Below are 26,903 nucleotides of genomic sequence, written 5' to 3'. Positions count from 1 at the left end.
CGTCTAAAAACATTTGAATATTGTGGAAGAGCACATTTTTCCCCGTAATTTAATTCAAAAAGTGGAGCTTTCATGTATTGTAGATTCATTACACTTATGTGTAATGAATCTACAATATATGAAATTTCCACTTTTTGAATTAAATTACGGAGGAAAAGGAACATTTCCACGATATTCTAATTGAGATGCACCTGTATACAGGTATATTCTGATGCCAGTACGCATATAAACATTTTATTTGGATATACAATGTTGCTACCCGAATATGGTTGCAACCCGAATGTGGATGAATATGGATGGAATTTGATTTTCATGTAAACGTAGTCTATTGTTGGCTGCACTCTATAACGCAGATGTTTAACAGACCTTTAAACTGACGTTCACTATTTTCAAAGGATAGGTAAATGACTTTCGCCTTTCCGACCAATAGCGAAATACGTCATGAATAAGTATGAGGCTATGAGCCAATCCTCAGTTGCAGAGGTCGTTTTAAACGCGTGCCGGAGTTGGCCAATCAGCACGCTCTCGTGGTGAACTAGCGCGAGGCTTGTGTGTAGTCTTCTGTCGGGAAGAAGCGCGTAGCCATAGTGTGAGCTGAGAGACCATATCGTTCAGTAAGATACCTCTGTGAGTATTAACGGGATTCAGCACTTAAAAGTACTTATTCGAACATCTGGAACGATTTTGTGAATTACATCTAGTATCGGGTGGTTTATTTAATGTGTTTAATATGTATTCGCAATCGTGTGTTTATTTGTAGCTGTTGTAGCATAATCACAAATAAGTATTCAGTGGACCACCTGTATACTTTTATACTATTTCCATTCGTCTATAGTAAGTTGGCTTATTCGCTTTCCGTTACACTCGTGAGCTACATCGTGTCTCCGATGTGGGTTTTTAAAAAAATATTATTATTTATTTATTTATTTTTTTTTAAATGGCCGGGCGTGTGAAACATTTGCCTCGCATTAAGTAACAACGACAGAATTTCACTTTAAATAACTTCAGCTGTTCTTTACGTATTCTTTTTGTCCATGTATCAGAACACTGCTTTGTATATTCCGCCGCTTTCGTCTTAACCCCCCCCCCCCCGAAGTATTCGTTAAATCGCGCCCTAAAGCCTCTTGCCGGTCATGGCTGGTTTCCTCTGCTTTTGTTAGAGACTGCGGTGCTCAAAAGTTTCTATATCTTTAACTTGTATATGGCTAGATTTGGCCTCTTTCGACGTTTATTAAAATACCGAAACGTGCTAGCAAGCAAAACCCCTAAGACCTTCGTGTATGATACCCGTGAGTGAGAGGCTTTGTTAGCTTAAGCCGCCTTCTTTAGCCGAGAGGCCATTTTAATGAATGGAGTCCTATTGTAGCATCACTCCTGTGCTACAGGGAGGGAGGGTAGGAGGTGTTTTAAGTGTTGTTAAAGTGTTTACATGGTCGGTTTTCTTTTTTCTGTTCCTGTTTTCAGCAAAGTTTATCCCCGAAAGTGGGGGAGGGGGGATGGAAAGAAAATCAAGTAATGTCATTTTAATACCTGTTTCTATAATGAGTTTGTATTTCACAAAATGGAAGATGAATAATTCCCTGTAGACTGGCTAGTTTGCACTGATTCGTTTTTCACCGTGTTGCACGTTAGTGTAATTTTAAGACCTTTAGCTGTACACTCTAAAGCCTTAATTTTTACAGAGTGAAGTTGTCCTATATTTTGACCTATCAGTTGTTTTAGGGGTGATGAAGTATGTAAACACTGGCACACACTACTAATATTTTACTATTTATTGTATTACTTGTCTTTTTAGGAGTGCACACTTGTAGTGAGAGGTGAAAGTCATCCAGCCTCCAGGATGGCAAAAGGTGATCCAGCAAAGCCGAAGGGCAAAATGTCTGCTTATGCCTACTTTGTGAAGACTTGTCGTGAGGAGCACAACAAGAAGAACCCTGGGGTTTCTGTGAATTTTTCAGAGTTCTCCAAGAAGTGTTCAGAGAGATGGAAAGTGAGTGGTCTGTGACCTTGGTGGAATCTGTCTTTTAAAAAAAATCTAAAGATTAACACAGTTGTACCAGTAATAGGGCAGCAGGGCAACAGCCAGTAACCTGATTTCTTGATTTGTGGTATTACACTAATTTTGATTAAAGCTTTGCCATTGGAACTATGGTAAATCAGGCTCTTTAATATTATTCTTATGAGCAGTATGTATTAAAAGCACACCTGTATATAAATAAATAAAACACTTTTTATATATATAAAATTATTTTTATATATATATATATATATATATATATATATATATATATATATATATATATAAAAAATTATTTTTATATATATATAAAAAATTATTTTTATATATATAAAATATAAAAAATTATTATAATTATTTTTAATAAAATTGGAGTAGAATGATATTTGTCTAGCTGGTGGGCTACAAAGTTGAGTTCAATCCTTAATTTCTAGTATCTCCTCTCTTTAAATGTGTAATCATTGACTTATTTTTAAGGACTGCCTGTATAATTGTCTTTCAAGCAAAGACATTTCTCCTCTTGCTGTCCTCTTCAGGTTATGTCTCCAAAAGAAAAGACCAAGTTTGAGGAGTTGGCCAAGCAGGATAAGGCTCGCTATGACCAAGAAATGATGAACTACAATCCAGGCAAAAGGGGCCGAAAGACTAAGAAGGATCCCAGTGCACCTAGGAGGCCACCGTATGTGCCACTCAAAAGGCTATTTAACAAAAGGGCCTTTGGAATATGAAGATATTCAAATGTTGTGCTATTACAATATTTAAATGAGCTCTTGTTACCTTTTGTAGGTCCGGATTTTTCCTGTTCTGTTCTGAACACAGGCCCAGTATCAAAGCTCAGAATCCTAGCATGGGCATCGGTGACGTGGCAAAGAAGCTTGGCGAGATGTGGAACAATCTGTCCGACTCTGAGAAACAACCCTTCCTTTCAAAGGCCAATAAACTCAAGGACAAATACCAGAAGGTATTTGGAGAAAAAAAAACCCCAGTCAACATGATTACAGTTCAGGAACTGACTTCCCAGATGATATTGATATTTTGATCCAGTTCTGTTTTTGAAATGCTGCCAGAATGACAAAATTAACTTCAAAGTACATGATGTATTTGAAATTGTATTACCATTATTTGGTTGGAAGAGAGGGTGGTTTATGATGATTTGCTCTGTATTGAATGGAAAGATCTGTTTGTATTCCACCAGTCTCCTAACTTACCAGTTCATTGGTTTTTTTTTTTTTTTTTTGCCCAGCTTCACTATTAATGTCAAGATCCTCTATGTATTGAATATTCAGCTTTTATTTCCAGCCAGCTGGCTTGACACTTTATTTTTCCCCTGTCAGGACATGGCCGACTACAAGAGCAAGGGGAAAGTGGGTGGTGGGGTGTCAGCAGGCAAAGCGAAATCCAGGGATGATGATGACGATGACGATGACGACGATGATGAAGAGGAGGAGGATGAAGATGATGAGGAAGATGATTAAATGACTTTGTATCCTTAATCTGACACTAGGGGGTGTTGCAGTCATCACTGCCAGTGTAAATTGAAATGAATCAGTGTATTTCGCACCCATGGAGAAACCCAACTTCTGTAAGCTAAGATTAAATATCTTTTCTTACAGAAGGTCTGGACTTGCAGTATGCTTTTGTTCATGCTACCCCAAAAATTTTCAAAGAAGGGGACAATGTTTTTGCTGTTTAGCCATAAACCTCTGGTAGCACAAGGATACATGCATGTTTTAAAGTTGTTTAAGGTTCTTTCCATGAGTTGTCTAAGAACCTACATTTTATTTTTCTATTCTCCCAGCTTCAAGTTGTACAGTTTAAGTTTGGCAGAACAATGTAGCAAAATGCAAGTTTTTGTTGGCAATTGCTGGAGGTTGTTTTATGCTTAACCACTGTATGTAGGGTTTTTCTCCCAGACATGATTTGAGTTTTGGGTAAATGCACTGAACCATTTGTGGAATTTTTTTTTATTTATTATTTTTTTTTATTATTATTATTTATTCCCCCCCCTTCCCTTTAACCAGTTTAACATGGTTACAAACAACCTTTATCTGGTTAAATCCCTTATTTGTGCTGTTTTTTTTATGCATAGTTAAAACTGTTATTTAAAATGACATGTTTTAGATCTAGGAATTGTGTGTGGGTTTTTTTTTTTTTTTTTTTTTTTTTTTTTTTTTTTTTTAAATATAAATGTGATTTGATTTTGTTTTGGATTATAATGGCTTATTCTTATTCATAATTTGTTGCTGGTGTATGAATATTTATGGGAATAAAGTGGTCAACATTGAGTTGGTGTCTTGGTAGTTCATTTAAGCATGCTTCTAAAGTTACAGCTACATTCATTCATCTTCAGCCCCCACCTTATCCTGGTAACACTTGGAAAAGTCCAACAGTGACCCATAGCAGCTGCATAGTTTAAGAGGTGGATTTTTCAAGTTTGAATTTCAGCCTGCCTGCACTTTTTGTGGGTAGCTAATGCAGCTCATTAGAGGTACCTTATATAACACTAACACTTTTTTTTTTTTTTTTTTTTTTTTTTTTTTTTTAATTTTTTTTTTTAATGAACATCATGATGCAATTATTGTACAAAATGTTTTCTATTAAAGTTTTGCACAGCAATCAGGCTGTACTGTTCATAAATGGTCGTCATTATGATTCCATATTTAATGAATGTGTCCATTAGTTTTGTCCAACTTTTATTCAACTAATGACCTAAAAATGTAAAGAAAGGCTATCAGCTGTCAAAACACTGGTCATGCAGATCAAGCTATGTGTTTCCCACTTCACTGTTACTTGACACAATTCATCAGTAAATGCTTAGGGTTTAATAATTGCCTTAAGTGTTGCTATTTATTAATTTTTCTATTTAATTAGAAGCAGTAATATAGAAACTGTCCTTTCTAGCAGCACATTGCAGCTGCTGAACAATACTCTACTGGTTTGAACAGCCCTGCCTGTGTTTTGGCAGCTGCTAGCTGGGCAGACTAAGCTGGATTTTCAGTAGGGTTGTGAGGTGTTGCTGAGTTTCTCCATGTTTTTGTATTGGGCAAGCATGTTCATGCCTTCTGCTCCCATGATCTGTGCATTTTTATCCTTATGTATGCAGAGTGTTACCTTTTAATGGTTCATCCCAAATGATTTTTTTAACAGACTACAGAACATAATTCACAGAAGGCAAACAAAAAAATAAAGCACTGTACAAGACCTGTCATTTTTGTTCTCACTCGCCAATCATGGGCATTTGTGAACACATGCATGCAGAGGGAGGTGGAGAGCATTTCTGTGTTACTCCACCATTGTTACTGTCTGTAACACACTGCCACACAGTTCTTATGTTGCATGAGTAGCAGTTTGAAAAGATGTAGTTGACTGGCTTCACATGCCTCAGAGGAAGCACATAATAGCCTTTGCCCTCCATGGTTGATAGATGATGTGTGGAGAGAGCTGCCTAATGGGTAACAAATTAGGGAGAAAATTGGGTAGGGGGAATATTTTGCATTACTGACCAAATCTGCAAGGAATTTGTATTTCTTGTTCTTTCATTATATACTAACAGAAATTGCCCAAATTAAAGTAAAGACTTTTATATCTCACTCACATTTAGTAACCTCTTTAGCCTGATCAGGAACGCAGTGGAGCTGGAGCCCATCTCCTGAACTCTAGGCCTTAGGAGGGAATACATCCTTGATGAGACAAAAGTCCATCGCAGGGCACAATGCATACGCATATTCATACCTGGGGCAAGTTATTCCAAATCCACCTAGTGGCATGCTTTGGGGAGGTGGGATAATCTGGAGGAAACCCACACAGATGCTACACATTGACATTCACCCAAGTTCAAGATCGAACCTACAACCCTGGAGCTGTGAAGAAAACTGCATCACTCTACTGAAAACAATTCAATGACACACTAAAGACCCTTTACTAAAAATCTAAAAGCTAGAGGTCCTAAGTAAAGGGTAGGGAAAAGCTGCACATGGTAAAACAGGCCAAAACTAATAAATAAATAAAAATGATATATATACACATATATATATATATATATATATACATACACACACACACACACACACACATATGTATATATATACGTGTGTGTGTATATATATATATATATACATACATACACACACACACACACACATATATATATATATATATATATATATATATATACATAAATATACATACACACATTTACAGTATCTCACAAAAGGGAGTACACCCCTCGCATTTTTGTAAATATTTGATTATATCTTTTCATGTGACAACACTGAAGAAATGACACTTTGCTACAATGTAAAGTAGTTAGTGTACAGCTTGTGTAACAGTGTAAATCTGCTGTCCCCTCAAAATAACTCAACACACAGCCATTAATATCTAAACCGCTGGCAACAAAACTGAGTACACCCCTAAGTGAAAATGTCCAAATTGGGCCCAAAGTGTCAATATTTTGTGTGGCCACCATTATTTTCTAGCACTGCCTTAACCCTCTTGGGCATGGAGTTCACCAGAGCTTCACAGGTTGCCACTGGAGTCCTTTTCCACTCCTCCATGACAACATAACGGACAACATATGTGTGTGTGTGTGTGTGTGTGTGTGTATATGTATATATATATATATATATATATATATATATATATATATATATATATATACACACACACACACACACACATATGTACATGTGTGTGTGTGTGTGTGTATATACACAGACACACACACACTATATATAGCATATACATATGCATAGCTGGCATGGTACGGCAACTATTGATAGACTAATGAATGAATGAATGCCTTTTATTGTCACTATACACATGTACAATGAAATTAAGAGCCACTCCTTTTTGTTCCGTGCAAACATATACATTCAATACACAAGAAGAATAAACAGATAATACACAGATAAATAAATAAGATAAATAAACAAAATAAATAAACAAGATATACAATATATGCAAGATATATGCACGATAGATAGATATTAGGGTGGATGGCGGAGGTACTATGAAATGCACAGTTTGAGACAATATATACATATGCTGTGGACTCAGTACATGTGTTTGTTTATCATGGTAATAGCTTTTGGGAAGAAACTATTCTTAAATCTGCTAGTCCTTGTTTTGATGCACCTGTAACGTCTCCCTGAGGGCAACAGATTGAACAGATCAAAGCCAGGGTGAGAACTGTCCTTAATGATAGTTTTTCCTCTGCTGAGGCAATGGGAAGTATAAATATCCATCAGGGAGGGGAGAGGGCAGCCAATGATCTTCTGTGCTGCTCTTACTACCCTCTGAAGCCTCTCCCTGTCTGCTGCGGTGCAGCTACCATACCACACCGTGATACAGTATGTCAGCAAGCTCTCGACGGACGAGCGGTAGAAGATCAGCAGCAGATTGGAGTCCAGATTGTACTTCCTGAGAACCCTCAGGAAGTGTAGCCGCGTTTGAGCCTTCTTGATGACCGCTGTGATGTTGTCCGTCCAGGAGATGTTAGCAGAGATAAGGACGCCAAGAAACCGGACGGTGTGGACCTTCTCTACACACTCCCCATTGATGAAGAGGGGGGCCAGCTCCGTGTTGTGTTTTCTGAAGTCTACAATAAGTTCCTTGGTTTTCTTGGTGTTTAGAGTCAGGTTGTTCTTTGAACACCAGGCTGCCAAGTTTAGGACTTCCTCTCTGTAGGCTGCCTCCTCTCCTTTTGAGATAAGTCCGACCACTGTGGTGTCGTCAGCAAACTTGATAATAATATTATTGTTGTAGACTGGTCTACAGTCATATGTGTAGAGACAGTACAGGAGGGGGCTCAACACACAGCCCTGTGGAGAACCTGTGCTCAACGTGCGAGTGGAGGAGAGGTGGGGCCCGAGTCTCACTGTCTGGAACCGGTTGGTCAGAAAGTCCTTTATCCAGGCACACGTGAGGCGGGGGAGACCAAGGGTGACCAATTTGGTGACGAGAATGTCCGGAATTATTGTATTAAAAGCCGAACTGTAATCCACAAAAAGCATCCGTACGTAGCTCTGTTGCTGCTCAAGATGTCTCAACACGTAGTGGACAGCTACGGCAATAGCATCCTCTGTGGATCTGTTTGCACGATAAGCAAATTGAAAAGGATCGAAATCTGGGGGGAGGTAGTCCTTGATGTGCTGAAGAACCAATCTCTCAAAGCACTTCATGATAACTGGAGTGAGGGCTACAGGACGATAATCATTCAGGCTAGTGGTGGGCGATTTCTTTGGCACTGGAATGATTGTGGCTGATTTTAGGCAGGACGGGATGACTGCTTGGGCCAGGGAGAGATTGAAAATTCTGGTAAAGATGTGGGCAAGCTGGTGGGCACATGATCTGAGCACGTTACCAGGTACACCGTCTGGGCCAGCAGCCTTCCTGGGGTTCACTGCCAGAAACATCCGTCTAACATCGTGTTCCCTCACAGTAAGTAGAGTGGTGCAGGAACCAGAAGGGGATGGAGGCAGGGCTGGACTGGTACGGGGGCCAGATGAGGGTGGAGGTGGGGCTGGAGCAGATGAGTGCTGTTGTTGTGATGTTTCAAAGCGAGCGAAGAAGCAATTTAGCTCTTCTGCCAGAATCGCACTCAGGACTCCTGTTGTCGCCTCACGGCCTCTGTAGTTTGTGATGTTCTGTATACCCTGCCACACCTCCCGTTTATTTTTGCTGGACAGGTGGGACTCTATGCTCCTCTTATAGGCCGCCTTAGCTTCCTTAATACCGCCTTTCAGGTTGGCACGGGCAGCTCTGTACAGAGCTCTATTACCAGACCTGAAGGCAGCGTCGCGGGCTTTGAGTAGTGTGCAGACCTGTTTGGTCATCCATGGTTTCTGGTTTTGGAAAACCCGGATGTTTTTTTCCACAGTCACATTTCCGATACAGAACTTGATGTAGTCCAGTACCGTTCCTGTTAATGTTTCTAGCTCTTGATGTTCAAACAAATCCCAGTCTGTCTGTTCGAAGCAGTCCTGTAGTTTGCAGAATGCATCATCAGGCCAGGTGGTAACAGTCTTTATAGTGGTCGTGACACTGCGTCTGAGGGGGGTGTAGGCAGGGGAGAGCAGGAGGGAGAGATGGTCTGATTGGCCGAGGTGGGGGAGAGGTATGGCTCTATACGCGTGCTTGATGTTGGAGTAAACATGATCCAAAGTGTTCGCCCCTCTAGTAAAACACTTAACATGTTGATAGAATTTCGGGAGTACAGTCTTCAAGTTCGCCTTATTAAAGTCTCCTGCAATTATGTGAACACCGTCTGGGTAAGCCCTCTGCTGCTCGTTTATGGTGTTCAACAGGAGAGAGAGCGCCGTGTTCACATTGGCATCAGGTGGAATATACACAGCCGTGATAATCACCACTGTAAGCTCTCTCGGTAGAAAAAAGGGCCGACATCTTACGGACATGTACTCGAGGTCAGGGGAACAATGTTTGTCTATCATTGTTCCGTTGTTACACCAATTCTCATGCACATACATACAGAGCCCCCCCCCTCTGCTCTTACCGGAGTCCTCAGTCCTGTCCCAGCGAAGCATAGTACGACCTGCTAGCTGCATGCTAGCATCGGGTATCCTCGGATGAAGCCAGGTTTCAGTAATAATCAAAACACAGCAGTCGCGAACATAGCGATTTCCAGCTAGTTGTAATTCCAAGTTGTCGATTTTATTCACTAGGGATCTGGCATTGGAGAGAAACAGGCTCGGTAAAGGTGGCTTGTGTGGTTGTTTTCTTAGCCTTAGCATAATACCGGACCTGCATCCCCGCTTTTGCTTCCTCTCCCTCCGCCGTCTGCGCCGCCTTCTGGACCCGACAACAATCCACGAAGAGCCCGGCAATCTCGCTATGTCGTCTGGGATGTTGTGCGTGTGATGAAACATTCTCGTAATAGGTATGCGGTGTTGATCCCCAATATCCATAAGGTTCTGACTTGTATAGCGGATGTTCGTGGAATCGATAATGCTCAAACAAATAATAAAGAAATAATACAAAAACAATGAAAAAGAGCACTGGAAAGGAGAGCCGTGAGCCGCAGCAACGGTGTGCGCCGCCATCTTGGTTGCCAGTAACCTATTGATAATAGGTTAATAGGTAAACTATTGATAGTGACAATAGGACACCTTTTATTTCCAAAGTAACACAGAAACTGTGCAAGTATCTAAACATTGATTGGCACTTTCATATTCCATATTATCCCCAGAGCTGAGGGATTGTGGAAAGAAAAAAATCACACCATTAAGTACTGCAAAGGGGCTCTTAGAGAACCCCTCAAGTAATTGGGTCGATTCAGTCCCTGCTGTCCTATGCGAACTTTGCATGACTCCTAATCAGAAAATTTATTTCGTCTCCTTTTGAGATCATTATGAGCAGACCATTTCCCACTCCATGGTCCAAGGGTAACCCAGGTGTTTTCTTTACAGCTGATCTGGACATGATTGTTGGTGAGTACACTCAAGCTCTCCTTCAAAAACTGAACAGTATACATGGTGATATTTCTGTTTCTCTCCCTCTGTCCACAGAACAGCCTACTCACCCTTTCCTCCCAGTTGACATAATTCTCGTCAAGAGCCTGAAACCACAAAAGGATAGGGAAGCAGCCTTTGGTCATTCTATACGTGTGGTGTCCATTACCTTTACTGCTGTCCTCATGGATTCACAACCCCAGTGGATTCATGCCAGGTGCATCAAGCGCTGTTCAGCTGTGACAAGAGACAACACTGCTATCACGTAGACCTTGGGGGGCCTCATCACATCTCACCTCAACATATCCTAAACAGATGAGTAAGGGGAACACTCACAATTAAGCTGCCCTTAGGGGGCCTCTTCTCATCTCATTTAACATATAAACATATAGCCTTGTTTCTTTAGACATACATATGCAAAATCTGTTATTTCCATTGTTATCTTGACCCTTTGTCATTGCCCGGCCTTAAAAGGCGACTGTTGTTTAGGGTAATTAATACTTGGAAGTAGTGGATTCTTTAGTGTGTCTACTCTCAGGTGTTTTTGGACATAGTTCTAGCTGTTCTTGTTGTGATCAAGATAGAGAAACACAATCCTATCTCTCCTGCCATGACCCACCTCAGCGTGTGCATGCTCATAATAATGGTGCCACACATCCATGCACACACACTCACACCTGACAACAGTGTGGAGGTAATTTGGCCTGCTCCTTTTCACTAGAAATTGTGCAAAACCTTACCAATGTGCACAATGACTCATGTTGGATCTACCGTGGTCTTAAATACCACTGCACAACATTACGACCACCTCAGCCAATGCACAGAATGACTCTTGCTTAGTTCCCATTCCCATATTCCCATAGTCTCAATATTACATCTCCCCGCTGCTGTTAGTGCTGGTGCACCTTTAAGTTAACCCATACCTGCCTGTAATCATACTGATAATCTGTGCTGGGATCTTCCCGGCACTTCCTGGAGACCATTACCAGAAGTATTATAGAATACATCTCAGGTTTTTGGTGTGCCCTGGCAAATAGGTGATACATGCATCTGCGCCAATAGTATCAACTCAACTCTAGTGTTGGGTCTGTCAGACCTATGTAGATGTGCAACCCACTTCTCAGGGTTTAGCACCCAGATGTTCCATTAATGGCACTCAATTCTTTCTTAATGTTAAGTGCCCATTCACCAAATTGTATAGCATTAATACTGTGTTATGGGTATGTGGTCAGAGAGTCTTTATGGAAATCCGGAGTAATGTTGTTATCCTGCTTTCATGATCCCCATTGTTTTTATTCATATGACTGATCCCTGGGCCCCTCCCTCACATAGGATAACCAAACGTGGTGTCCCTAGCAAATTCATGGGGTACACGTTAGCCGATCCATGGACCACCCCTGGTGCCAGCATAGGGTGGTCTCTATTTTTAGGTGGTGGCACAATGTCTGGGTTATGCCTGTAACCCTGTTCCCTGAGAAGGGAACGAGACATTGCGTTTAGCATAACACTATGGGGAGCACCTCTCGCTTGTGACAAGGATCTGAAGCTTGTGTAAAATTATACCTATTTATAGGCGTGCCATGATCAGGTGACGTGGCAATTAAGCACATCGTGTGATATAAATATGGCACCTGTGAACTGCGCCATCAGCCTCTATTTTCTGAAGCGAAGACGCAATTCATAGGCCTGCCCTGGTATGACAAAGCTACGCAACGTCTCGTTCCCTTCTCAGGGAACAGGGTTACATGCGTAACCCAGACGTTCCCTTTCAAAGGGAACTTTGACGTTGCGTTTAGCATAACACTATTTGAACGAGAATACTCACTCCATCATACCGAGGGTATGGCCTATTCAAAAAGACCCAAGCCCGGGGGTCACTGCAAGACACTTGAGCCCGGGGTGGAATGAATATCCAGGCTGTAATAATGAATGAATGTGTGTGGTGTAGACCACCCTGCAGCAGCACACACAACCTGTAAGGATACCCCTTTGGACAAAGCCTTTGCGGAGGTGAGTGCCCTAGTGGAATGAACCCTTATGCCCAGAGGCGTAGCGAGACCGCGCGCCTCATACACAATAGAGATTGCTTCCACTATCCAATTAGAGATGCGCTGCTTTGACACAGCATCACCTCTACTGTTGCCGCTAAAGCAGACCAGCAGCTGCTCCACCTTACGCCACTGGCCGGAACGGTGGACGTAAGTACAGAGAGCCCTTACTGGACACAGCAGGTGTATTCTCTCTTGTTCCGGTGTGGGGAATGGAGGAGGGCAGAAAGCCTGCAGCACCACAGGCTGGGCAGCCGATGTAGGCTGATGTAAGAGGCTGACCCTAAGGGCTCAAATGGGGCCCCTGACAGACCTTCCAGGACCACAGGAGGTCCCAGGAAGGTATGCGCGGCCTGCAGATTGGCCTCAGCTGCCTGACACCATGCATGAACCTCGAAGTTAGAGGATGTTGCCCCACAGAGGCTCCATCAACAGGGCCATGGCTGGCCGAAATGGCAGCCACGTAAACCCTGATTGTAGAAGGAGCCCACCCACCTGAGAAATGTTCTTTTAAGAACTCCAGGACTGTAGCTATTGCGCAGTTCACTGGGTCTAGCTGACGTTCCTCACACCACAAGACAAAAAGTTGCCACTTGAGTGCATACAATTTCCTCGTGGATAGTGCTTTAGCATTTAACATGGTCTCTATAACCTCAGTTGTGAGACCAGAATCTATGACCTGGTGCCCCTCAGGGGCCAGACCCACAGTTTCCATAGTTCTGGCCAAGGGTGATAAATCAGACCTCCGGCTTGTTTGTAGCTATTGCGCAGTTCGCTGGGTCTACAGTGGATCCCTGCAAATCTCCCAAGGAGTGCCATCTAGCAGGGATATTGTCTCTAAGAACCATATTCGAGATGGCCATTAAGGTGCTACTAGCAGCAGACATAGACTGTCTTGTGGGAGCAGAGCGATGGGGGAAAAGCATACAGATGTGACCTCGGCCAAATGTGCATCATGGTGTCCAGCCATAATTGTGTGGGAGGAGTGAGGGCGAACCACAGAGGGCCATGTGTTGTCTCCTCGCAGGCAAACATATGCAGTCCTGCTTGGTCAAACCTCGCCATATGGACCCCACCACTTGTGGATGGAGCCACCAATGCCCCCATATTCCCAGAATGCACACTGCACTCACTGACAAACTTTCCTTCTGCCCAGAGAAGAATAAGTTGCGCCTGCATGAACAGGGGGCATGAACATAATCCTCCCTAGTGGTCAATATATGAGACCACGGTGTGTTGTCTGTAAACACATGGTGACCTCTCGATTGAGGAAGACGGAATTTCAGTGCTAGAAATATGGCCCACATTTCTAGGCAATTTATATGCCGCTCCAGCTGTCTAAGACCGCGCTCCAGCCCGTGAGGGAGATGTCTGTCATTACGATCTTGCACTAAGGAGACACCCCTAGAGTGTGACCCAAGGCTAGAAACTGGGGACACTCAAATCCTCAGAGCACATAGGCATCGCCGCGTGACACTGATTATTCTCAGAGGTTTCGTCCTTGGACGAAATGAAGCTGCGAGGGAATAAAGCTAGTGATATTTCTATGTGTAAATATGCACGTTTTAGATCTATCGTCACAAACCAGTCCTCAAACTGACTCTGTGGAACGATAAGTTTGGGCGTCAGCATATTGAACCTATATGTCCGAGTACAGTTCAGGTGATGCATATCTAAAATTGGCCTCATACTGCTATTTTTTGCGGACCAGGAAATAACGGCTGTAAAAACTTCCCTCCCTCAGGGAGCGGGGTACATGTTCTATGATCCCTTTGTCCAAGAGGGATCTTACTTCATGCATTAATGTCGGGCTCTGGTCTGTGCTGACTACTGTGGTGAGCACACCTCTGAACGGGGGGGGGGGGGGGGGGGGGGTCGAGCTATAAACCCTTTTCTACGGTAGACAGAACCCATGGAGACACATTTGGTAGTAGTTTCGACGCTGCCAGATTGTCTTTTAGTGACCTTAACTATTCCACATTCTATTGGAGGGAAGCATCAGATTTTCGTTGCCCTGTGACAACTTGAAGACAGGAGAACACTGAAAGCTTGGGACCGCCTTGGCTAGGGGAGCCCCTACAGTAGCACTGGGGGCTAACTGCACTAACAACATCATGTCCCCTGATACGTCCCTCCACGGCCCCTCAGGACCGCTCTTCTTTGCCTGCTTAGCCTTTATGACCATTCTCAGATCAGGCCTAGTAGCAGGCCGCGACTGTGGCTGCCCGGTTCCTCTGGCTGTCTGCAAGGGTTGGTGGGCTGCCATACTCACTGTCTGGGTCTCCCTTGCACTAGTGCTGGCCTGGGCTCCACTCGTGGATGCCCAGGTGAACTCAAGACAACAGGGAAGGAACTGGCTGAATGCCGCCATATGTCGAGCTCACTCAGCAAGTCTGCTTGGTAGGCCTGCAACACTGTCATTGTCTGCAGTGACCCACAAGCAAGACTACTACCGCATAGGCCTTGCCCACCAATGCCACGGTGGTCTTACACGGTGGCTTGGATGGCAAAGCCGGCCCCCCGAATTACCTGCCATCGATGGAGAGAGGTAGCTCGTAAGTGCCTCCTCCACCTTCAGCATAACTAAATAGCCATGCCGTTCATCCCCGACAATGGCGAATAATCCAACATCATGGGGTTATAAATACGGCTTATGCATGGTTTTCCCCCAGAAGCCGGATATTTTGTCATGCACTTCTGGAAGAAAGGGGAGTTTCTGCAGTGTGAGGGATTTACTTTCACTGGGGAGAAAAAGGCTCATCCAGCCTTATCATTTCAAGCAACTCTTTATATGCTGCTCACAGTTTTTAGCACATCCTTCTGGCTCCTTGGAGTCAGAGAAGAATTATTACTATTATTTTTGTGTGTATGTTGTTTTTTTCCCCTTTTGGCTTTCCATAGCGGAAGGAGGAGTCGTGACACGAGCTCCAAAATCCATCGGATAGCTGAACACGGAAGACAGAACAAGAGATAGAGCAGCGCTGGTCTCTGGCTCCTCTTCTAGATCCATAAGAGATCCCCCGAACCTGAGATGGCTAGCTGCCTTGGCGGCGGCCAGCCCAGATCCGTGAGGCTCTGAAACCCAACTCGCTTCGGTTTCTGCGAAGAGTGCGAGTCGCGAGCCGAGCTGCTTAATATAGGTATTACCATGCGCAACCTCTCTTGGCTGCCATTGCATGCTACATCCCTAGACACTCCACCCAGAAAGTGTGCACTATTCCCCATGATGAAATGGGAGCAACCCGTAACACACTTCCTGATTTCTCTGTCATATTTTTCTCTCTTGCTCATTCCTCTTTTTTCTTCTCTTTTTTTAAAGGGATAGAAAAGTTCTGAGATTGTGAGAAAAGATAGCGAGGAAATGAAGTGTCTTTTTGTTTCTTTACACAAACAACTGACATGCAATCTTTTGCTGAAGATAATAAAGGCTGATGGCAAGGTTCACAGGTGCCATATTTATATCATGCGATGCGCTTAATTGGCCTATACATTTTACACAAGCTTCAGATGCTGGTCGCGCGCGAGAGGTGCTCCCAATAGTGTTATGCTAAATGCAACATCGAATTTACCTTTGAAAGGGAACAGCTACTTTACAGCTATAAGATTAATGGCTTAACACATATTCTTCTCTCTTTGGCTAATGACACTGAGGAGGCACTAACCGTAATTAATAACAAACTGAAGGCCCTTTGGGAGGTCGTGGTTCAGAATAGGTTGGTCCTATTCTGTGTGGAGGTGTGTGTAAAATGTTGAACGCCTCGTGCTGTTTCTACATCCCAGAAAACTCACACAATATAACTAACATCATACATCACATGAAACAGGGCATAATGATTCCTCCCGAGGTGGATGATCCCTGGTTTTCCTTTTTCTCATCCCTGTGGGTAGGATGGGGTTACTGGATAATGCACTCTGTCGTGCCTGTCTTCCTGATTGTTCTCCTAGTATTGCTGTTCCTCCCATGTTTTCTAAAATGTTTGATGTCTGTGCTGCGCAGGCTCGTGCTGTCTGTGACCAGGAATTACGCCCTGGTCGTCGAGCAATACGCTGCTCTGTGGAGTCCACAGACAGCATGCACAGGTCCCTGTAAGGACCTAAGAGGGCAATTGATAAGTTTCATGGCATGGTCTGTGTCTCAGGTCTCTAGTTTGTTTTACGATGCCATTGCTTCTGCATAGCATTAAGCATGACCTTCGGTAAAGCTGTTTTTCACATTCCTAAGTGTCCTCCCTTTCGATCTCTTTCTCATTCTCTCTTGGCTCTTCTTATTATTATCTGATAGAATAGAAGCCTTTAGTTCTTATATCACTCAAACCTATGTAATAGGTTATGATTTTATCCGTGACCTGTTCCAATTGACATTTATCATTCTTTATCAATGATAAAGTGCATGTATGATCAGTGCATATATACTATGCTTTCTGAATATTAAAACTAAGAAGCTTCTGCATATGTCTGTGTAAACTTCTTCCTGAATTCAGATGAGGGTAAATCAGCCAGAGCAGGGTTGCAATTCTGGTTCTGTGACTGGTAACGGAGAAGAACTTAACAATTCTGAACCGTAAGCCATGCAACCATAATCTATTGCAGATCTAACAAGGGCATAATAGATATTTCTGAGTGAGTTGCGGCTTGCACCCCACTCACATCCTGCTAGGCATCTCGTGACATTCAGGGCTTTCTTGCATATTGTCACCAATTTCTGTATATGGATACTGAATGATAATTTGTATCCAGCAATACTCCTAGTCTTAATCAGTGACACCTAACTTAATCAGTGACACCTGCTCAAATGTATGATCATATAGTGTCAAGCCAACTAATATATATATATATATATATATATATATATATAAATATATATATATATATATATATATATATATATATATATATATATATATATATATATATATATATACACAGTATCTCACAAAAGTGAGTACACCCCTCACATTGTTGTAAATATTTGATTATATCTTTTCATGTGACAACACTGAAGAAATGACGTTTTGCTACAGTGTAAAGTAGTGAGTGTACAGCTTGTGTCACAGTGTAAATTTGCTGTCCCCTCAAAATAACTCAATAAACAGCCATTAATGTCTAAACTGCTGGCAACAAAAGTGAGCGCACCCCTAAGTGAAAATGTCCAAATTGGGCCCAAAGTGTCAACATTCTGGGTAGCCACCATTATTTCCCAGCACTGCCTTAACCCTCTTGGGCATGGAGTTCACCAGAGCTTCACAGGTTGCCACTGGAGTCCTCTTCCACTCCTCCATGATGACATCACATATGCCTTTGAGGTAGTACATGATTTGGGGACAATTTGGAAACACAGGAACTTCTTGACGAGTTCAGGAACACACATAGCCCACCACAAACTATTCTCTGAGCTGCTGGATGCAGTCCTACTCCCCAAAACTCTTGCAGTATGCAAATGTGATGCACACACTAACAAATTAGACCATGTTTTCCTAGGAAACGCTCAAGCAGACAGTGCAGCAAAGCAAGCAGCTGCATCTATGGTCCCAAAACTCAAAAGAAAATAATCACTCCTTCTTTACAGCTTTCAGACCTCCAAGCATGGGCTACGCAGACGAGGAAAAGGCGGTGTGGCAATGCAATGCAGGCTGCACGGTTGTTGACGGAGTTTGGCGGTGCCCCCAGGGCAGTCCTTGTCTTCAAAGTTGACGCATGGCAAGGACCATGCATCAAAAGGGGGAATGATAGTTGTGATAAAGCATTGGTTTCTCTAATTACTCTAAAAAAAAAAAAAAAAAAAAATTGTTTACACTGTTTGCACAACTCATAACATGGGTCGAGTTTTGAAGGTAGGCCACGGCCCACATAAGCCCGCAAAGTTCTTTAGTAGTCTATTGCTACAGATTGGATGACAATTAGTAGTTAAAAGCCCGTATGCCAAGATATTGGCCGCCTCTGTAAACCGTTCTGTATCACCTTCGGTCATAAGAATCATTGCCAACAGTGCTACCCACACAACGTCACACGTCCCCTTGTCACGCACATAATGGTTATTCTATCATTGAACACATGCAGTCTGTGATACGCAACCCTCCACAGACTAGCAAGATGGGGTTTGATTGGCTGAACTCATTACTCGGGGGTTGGGGCTCGTGGATATTAACCGTCTCTCTACCAATAGGTGCAATAATTCTTCTTGTCTTGCTCATTTTGCCTTGTATTGTTTCTCTCGTTCGGAGCAGTCTCTCACGCTCGTTGAAATCACTAATGACCAAACAGTGATGTTGACAAAGTCTGATTACTATCCCTATGATGACTAACCTGACTTGTATCCTAAACCTGACTGGGTATCAGATTCTCCCAGCAACACTGACGATGACAACCCATTGACATCCATTTCACACCTATTGTCAATATTCCTTTGACCATGACGATTCTCATTTCACCCTAAATGAGCTTGCTTGAGTACAGGATACATTATATCCACAAAAACAGCCTTAGCACCTTCATTATGTCTGTTTTATGTTGAATTCAGTTGAACCGTGAAAGGATTCTGAAGTTCTGATGTAATCACAGCATTGTAATTTCTCTGTTACTTTTAGTTATCATATTTTGTAATGATAAAATGGGTGAAATGTGACGGAAATTACTAATTTTTACTTTGTAATAAGTTTGTTCTTGTTCATGTTCATCTGAGGATAACGCCTAAGAAGGCCATGTCATGTCACTGAGATCAGTACAGAATGTTTATCTGCTTACAGAGACACAAACATGTTCTTCTGTTTAAGGTTTGTCTGTCCAAGATTCTAAAACAAAGCCTGTTTGAACTGCCTCAAACTGCTTCTTATCAGTACACAGAATTATGTCATGCTCTGCGTTTCATATATATATATATATATAGTAGTGGTTTAGTACAAGGGTTTCACAGTGCTCTCATTATTCTATCCTGCTTTATTCTATCCTGTATTAACCCTCTTTCTGTAATAAACCTTTTTACCTTCAGAGGACGAGTCTGTGAGTGTTGTCTAATTTCCACGGCAAGCCTAAACAGAATATCAAATCCCTTTGCGTTTGCATTTCCAGTGCCTTGCACAGAAACCTGCCAATTAGTGTTGGGGGCGGGAGTATACTATGGGGCGTGTTTGTATTTGGAAGTGACGTCAGTCACAGTCGACCATTTTAGACTGCCTTGGGGTCGTACATGGCCATAATAAAACGTTGGCAGTTTAAAGTTTTTTTTGGGATGTAACAAATATAAGGATTCCACAATCAAGCATTACAACAAAAATACACTCACCACTGAAATGATCGAGGCACTGCTGCTTTTGCTCTGCTCCTGCTACATGCTGCTCACTGCCTCAGTGTACAGTATGAATGCTTCTGCAGTGCTCACTCATCCAGTGTGAAACAGGCCTTAGTCTTGTGGAAGTTGGCTTTAACATTTTTCACCTCACGGATGTATTGTGTAATGTAAGCAGCATGTTTTGCATAGAAACAGGACCTTATTTAACAAAAAATGTGTCAATACGAGGAATGGAGTGTATACTACACAATCTTTGAAGCAATTGATTGTGCATATAATATACAATCTTTGAAGCTGTGATTGTGCTGTGAATTGGATGCAGTTGTGTGTGATCTGGGAATTGCAGTCCATGGCAGCCATGTTTGTAGGCCGCAATGCAGGATGGGAAATGTAGTTCGTGACATGAGTAGACTTAACACCAATTTTATATGATCAAATACAGTTTACTTGAAATGGATATATTTATAAAGGGAATTTTTTATGCCATATCCAAATGGCACTCACCAAAGGAAACAAATTTGTGTTAAATTGAAACAAAGCTTATAGATGATAAATTTTATGTTAGACTAAGTTAAATACACATACGCATTACTCCTAATTATTTATACTTAAAGAAAGTGAACAAAATTTATGTCATATATATGAAGGGTCTGAGTAATATTTTGAGTATGGTACAGGGGGTTAAGAGTAACACATAAGTTAATAATGCAAAAAGCATTCATGCACTTCTACCCTTTAAAGTAAACACTATTGTTGTACACAGTAAAAACAAATTCAATAGGTTGTTTTGAATAAAAATTAGTGGGATAAAAGAGACAAGGGAAATGTAAATTCATGTCTAAATCTCAACCTCATTTACTCTATTTTTTAGTTCTGTATTATTTGGATTATCACTCGTTAGCGTAGATGGGATATTAACATGTTAGGTTAGTGTAGATAGTCCTAGACTAAAGGATTTATTTTTTTTCTATTCACCAGAAGGATATTAAGAAAGGAATTCAGAAAGGATAAGAATTAATCTTTGCCGCTTGGGGTTGTATTTTTGCAGACAACAGACTAGAACTTTTTGACAGATTACCTAAACATGAGAGTAGAAGACACCTTTATGAGAGGTGTTATTCCTTTGATTAGAGAAGTACATTACATTAAGATTAAAAAAGTGAATGGATGCGAGATTAAATCAAGTATGACAAGAAATGCAGGGAAATAGTGATCACCTGTGGAAATTTTAGATTTAATTATTTATTTAACTTTTACTTAACCCGAATAGCCTCTCTGAGATGACTTAAATAATTTTTAAATGATTTGATAAACCAACATTCTTCAATCTATGCAGCAATATTTCATGATCCACTGTGTCGAAAGCCTTTGATAAATTGATAAAAAGGGAAGTACAGTAATCACCTTTATCTAGAGATTATGCAATGTTGTTTAAGACTTTCCAAACGGCTGCTGTGGTGCTATGTTTTTTTATGAAACTCTGATTGATTAATAGAAAAGACTTTTGCAATCTGATAACGTGTCAACTGTTCACTGATGAGGCTTTCTAACATTTTTGACAGGACACAAAGGTTTGGAATTGGACTGTAATTATCTAATATAGTGGGATTTCCCTCTTTCAATAAAGGAACAACAAAAGCTGATTTCCAAATTACTGGTATAACACCAGTGTCTAATGAAAGATTAAAAAGATAAGTTAAAGGAGACAAAATAATATCAGCTGCTAAATAAAAAAAAAACAGATTCCACACAATCAGGTCTGGGTGAATTGTTTATAACGAGCAATTTGAGTGCTCTGTAAACATCAGAACTCTTAATATGTTCAAAACTGAACTCCTCATTTTAAATGGCTTTCTTCATTATTGAAATGAGTGTACAGTAAATCAAATGATAATTATTCACCTTTTTAATTTACTAGGCCTTGATCTGATGCAAAATTTAACATTTAATGGTGGGATTTGCAGTTGTGTGTTCCCAGTTGTCTCTCTCCAGTTTTCAAATCGTACAGTGATGGTGTATCTTATATAACCCATTATGGGTTATATAAGATCGAAGCAGGACAGGTAACATGTACACCGTGTTAAGCTAAAGTGAAGTATAGTCATCCTGTGTCCTGTAAACAATACCCTCTGTCCTCAGAAAAGGAGGAAGGGATATGCCCAATTATTCTACCATTATTACAGCAAGCTGTGATTGTGCCAACAGTTCTGCTATACAATACACCCAGTAACCAATGTCTAAGGCTGGAATAATATGGCATTTTACACAAAATTTGCAAAATCAATGAACTAGTCATCCCAGTAACTCCATTGGAGTGGCTGTGGCTCAGTTGGTAGAGCAGGTTGTCTACTAATCGTAGGGTTGGCAGTTCGATTCCTGGCCTGCGTGACTCCACATGCCGAAGTGTACTTGGGCAAGACACTGAACCCCAAGTTGCTCCCGATGGCAAGTTAGTGCCTTGCATGGCAGCTCTGCTACCATTGGTGTGTGTGTGAATGGGTGAATGAGACACAGTGTAAAGCGCTTTGGATAAAAGCGCTATATAAGTGCACCATTTACCATTAGTGCCTGATGTCCCTACTGTAACCTCTTCCATTCCACATGATAATTATTATTTTTCTGTTGTTGACCTGTGTTCAGCTCTTTTTACAGTGTGCTTGCATTTGAGAGCTTAAGGCCATTACTTGCCTTAACATTTCAAAATCAGTAATACACCTGCATTCTACTCCTCTGTGGTCAGAGACTCCCTCGCATGTTCCCAAGGCCAACAGGACATTATTGGGGTCGTCCTCCGCCCCATACCACACAACAAATATTAAGCTTCCTGGACGGTATCAACTATGGTCATCAGTGGATGACTGATGGCTCTTTTCATGACAAAATCCTGAGAGTCAGGTGTTCTAAGGAAAAACCTGAGATTGAATGGACTTATGCTCTGCACCTGTACTATGGTTGGCAAACTACAAAAAAGACTTTCATTTATACGTGACTGAGGAAGGGGGAGCCGCTGGGGGGTTCCGGCTCAGGAGTATGGTGGCACTTACAGGTCTTTAGTTTATTTATCAAAAACATTGGATTTGGTGGCACAAGGATTGCCAGCACGTTTGTGTGCCATGGCTGCAGCTGCTCTCTTAGGGCAGACCACTGGGAAAATTGCTCTCTCTCACATTGATCTTACACTCATCACACCAAATCACTTCCATTTTCAATTATATCCACGTGCAACACATGACAACTCAACAAAGAACAGGATATGAGGTTATTCTATGTACCACCAAAATTTTACTATTAAACCTATTAGTGTGCCTAATACACCAGCTGTAGTGTTGTATTGCCTAATTAAATTCTGTTGAACCAGTCACTGAGAACACTCATGATTGCCTAGCTGAAATTCATATTTCCTCGAGCCTAACTTTGAACTTTTTGGGCATTCCATCTGAAAGATTTTGTCTCTGAAATTTCACAAACATTATGAGCACCCCTGCTCTGCCCAATAGGCTGAATTAAAAGCTATCACTACAGAGTGAACTGGTTAAGGGTAGAATTGCTAATATATAGATACTGACTCTGTTTATGCCCATGGATTGTGTCATCTGTTTGGAGCTGTTTGAAAGCAAAGAGGTTTTAGAAAAAGTGTTGGAACATCCGAAAAAATAGTTTAATTGAATTCTGATTGTACCTACTGCACTTCTCACTGTATGAATTTCAGATGCGCATGGTTTTAACCAGTGCACGAGGGATAAGATATGGGAAAGATAAAACAGCAAGACTACTGGTCTCCGTACTTACAGGCAATGGTGGATATATATATATTTTTTTTATCTGAGTGTGAAATTTGTGCTCAAAACAATGTCAGAAAGGGAACATTAGCACCAGTAAAGTACATACACTGCAGGAACAGTGATTATATTTTTGCCCAGAGAGGTAATTCCTAGATTTGGCATACCATCTCAGATTAGCTCTGACAATGGCTTAGCATTTGTTTAAAACAGTGTTACAGTAATTGTGAATAAAGTAAAATTTTGATGTGTTTATCACCCTCAGTCACAGGGAATAGTGGAAAAGGTAAGTGGTACCTTTAAGGCACCACTTTCCATCGGTTTTTGATTTGTTCTGGCTCGTATAGTATATTCCCGTTTTTGTCTTTCAGCATGCCCATCGTTGGTTGAAAATTCCTTTGGATATGCTTGATCTTCTTGTAGGCTGCTCTTGATCTTCCTTTCGTATGTTCATCTTCAATTTCTTTGCACATAGTTTGTTAAAATGCTTCCTTATCTTTTCTAATAACTCTTTTCAGCATTTTGCTGATTTCGTCTGCCGCCTGTTTGTTGCCTCTAGCTTTGGCTTTTCTGCTTTCTTCTATAAATTTCAGCGTTTCTTCTGATATCCATGGTTAAGTTGTCTTTTTCTTCACATGCAGTGTTGTTTTCATTTCTGCTACAATCATGGTCTGTATTTCGGTCCATAACTCTTCTGGCTCTTTATCTTCTGTGTTCAATACATCAAATCGATTGTGAAGATTCTTCCAAAATGCTTCTGGCATGTTGGCAAAGTCAAGTTTCGGCTCAGTCTTTTTCTTGTTTTTTTTTCCGTAATTTAATTTTCATCTTGCACGATAGAAGTTCATGATTGGTTCTGCAATCCACACCCGGTTTCGTTTTTGTTGACATTATCGATGACCTCCATCGTTGACAGACGCATATATAATTGATCTGGTTCTTGTACATGCTGTTCGGTGATGTCCATGTGTAAAGCCGTCTTTTCTGGTGCTGATAAAAGGTGTTCGTGATCAGAAGTCGATTTGTTGTACAAAACTCAGCTAGGCGATCGCCAGCTTCGTTTCTATCTCCGAGTCCAAAATTTCCAACAGTGTTTCCTTGTTTGCCGTGTCCCACTTTTGCGTTGAAATCACCCATGATGATGAGCATGTCCTGACTCGGTGTTCGGTCGACTTCGTCTTGGACTTGGTTGTAGAACTGGTCAACATCTTCCTCTTCTGCATCAGTTGTTGGTGCATAAACTTGGACGACTGTGATGTTTACTGGCGATCCTTGAAGGCATATCGAAATCACTCAGTCGCTGATCGGATTGTATTTGAGTACGGTGTTTGCTAGCCTTTTGTTAAGAATAAACGGCACGCCATTTCTACGGTGTGTTTCATTGCCAGCATAGTATACCCAGTGTTCATTGGATCGAAAATATCCTGATTGAGTTCATTTTAGTTCGCTTATTCCGAGTAGGTCCATCTTCTATCTTTCCATTTCGGCTTTGACAATATCGAGTTTTCCTTGATTCATTGTTCTGACATTCCATGTTCCAAATTTGATAACATCTCTGAAGCTTCTGATCTTCTCTTTCGAGCAACATCAGCTTCAGAACGACCTTGCGGCTTTGATCCTGGCGCGTCATAGGCATCGACCATACTGAAGTTGACCATCGGCTCTTCCCCAGTAGCTTTTTGAGTGCCTTCCAGCCTAGGGGTGCATCTTCCAGCACTATATCAAAATTCGCTTGTTGTGTTCTCCATTAAAGTTTTCTTGGCAAAGTGATCGGAAATAGATTGTGGGCCTTTCTTCCGTGCAGTAATGCAGTGCCCGTGAAAACGCTACACTGAATCAACGTTATTGCCGTTGTCAATCGAAATTGATCATCCGCCGTCAACGTGCAATGCCCTGCTTCCGATGTTAGTCTGGCACCTCAGTCAAGACCTGTCCGTCTTGGGAGGCCCTTCTGGAAGAATACACTGCTGACAGTATAGCTCTTAACATCACACATGCACGGAAGCTCCGCCGGCGTGACAAGCCGATACAGCAAATGATGGAGCCAGCAAGATCCTGTTAAAGATCATACAAAGACGACTACAGCCTTATGTTGACAGAGAACTTCCAGAAGAACAAGCGGGGTTCAGAAGAGCCCGAGGCACATGTGACATCATCGCAGACGTTCGATGGATGATGGAAAAGGCCAAAGAATACCAGAAGAGTCTGTACATGTGTTTTATTGACTACAACAAGGCATTTGACTGCATCGATCATGAGAAGCTATGGAAAACACTCAAGAACATGGGCGTACCAGACCATCTAACTAGCCTCATCAGAAATCTATACGGTCAACAAGAGGCAACCGTCCGAACGGTATATGGAAACACCGAATAGTTTAGAGTGGAACGAGGCGTCAGATAAGGCTGCATCCAGTCACCGTTCTTGTTCAACTTGTACGCGGAAACAATCTTCAGAAAAGCCGGACTGGACAAGGTCGAAGAAGGGATCAAAATTGGAGACCGAAACGTGAACAATTTACGGTATGCGGATGACACTAGCTTGATAGCGGGCACTGAAAAAGGAATGAAGAACCTACTGCAGACAGTTAAAAGAGAGAGCCAGGAAATGGGACTGTTGCTGAACTTCAAGAAGACCAAGGTGATGACCAATAAAAATTACGATCGACGAACCCTTGACCTGGATGGAGACGAAATTGACGTTATCAATGACTTTAGCCTACTTGGATCAGTGATCAACACAAAGGCAACGACTCTCAAAGAAGTGAAACGAAGAATAGCCATGGGAAAATCAATGATGAAATCATTGGACAGAATTTTCAAATCGAAGGACATTTCTTTGCCCACAAAGACACGACTCGTTCACAGTCTTATCTTCTCCATTGTAACATATGGCAGTGAGAGCTGGACAGTCAAGAAACAAGAACAGAAAAGAATCGACGCCTTCGAAATGTGGTGCTGGAGACGAATCCTGTCGATACAATGGACAGCCAGACGGTCAAATAAATCTATATCGGAGCAAATCAAACCGGACATGTCTCTCGAAGCAAGGATCACCAAACTATGACTTGCCTACTTTGGACACTTTGTATGAACAGATCACTCACTGGAGAAGGACATTATGATGGGACGCATTGAAGGAACAAGAAGAAGAGGAACACCAGCAACCCTTTGGCTCGACACCATCAAGACAACAACGGAGAAGACCTTGGCCCAAATTATCCAACTGGCACATGATCGATCTTCCTACAGTTCGTTCATCCATCAAGTCGCCATGGCTCAGAATCGAGCCTAGGGCCTTTAACTAACT

General features: G+C 41.9%; 1 protein-coding gene across 1 annotated transcript; it reads left to right on the top strand.

The window, feature by feature from the left end:
* The first annotated feature begins 507 nt into the window (after window positions 1-507).
* Window positions 508-4,302, top strand: hmgb3b (high mobility group box 3b). Its single transcript, XM_017493530.3, has 5 exons — window positions 508-627; window positions 1,796-1,990; window positions 2,554-2,696; window positions 2,804-2,978; window positions 3,352-4,302. The coding sequence occupies exons 2-5, from the start codon at window positions 1,841-1,843 to the stop codon at window positions 3,490-3,492; spliced, it is 609 nt and encodes a 202-aa protein (XP_017349019.1). The 5' UTR covers window positions 508-627; window positions 1,796-1,840; the 3' UTR covers window positions 3,493-4,302.
* The last annotated feature ends 22,601 nt before the right edge of the window (window positions 4,303-26,903 follow it).

Source organism: Ictalurus punctatus, chromosome 18 (genome assembly GCF_001660625.3).
Source record: "Ictalurus punctatus breed USDA103 chromosome 18, Coco_2.0, whole genome shotgun sequence".
NCBI lineage: Eukaryota > Metazoa > Chordata > Actinopteri > Siluriformes > Ictaluridae > Ictalurus > Ictalurus punctatus.
This window is presented reverse-complemented; position numbering and strand designations above follow the sequence as displayed.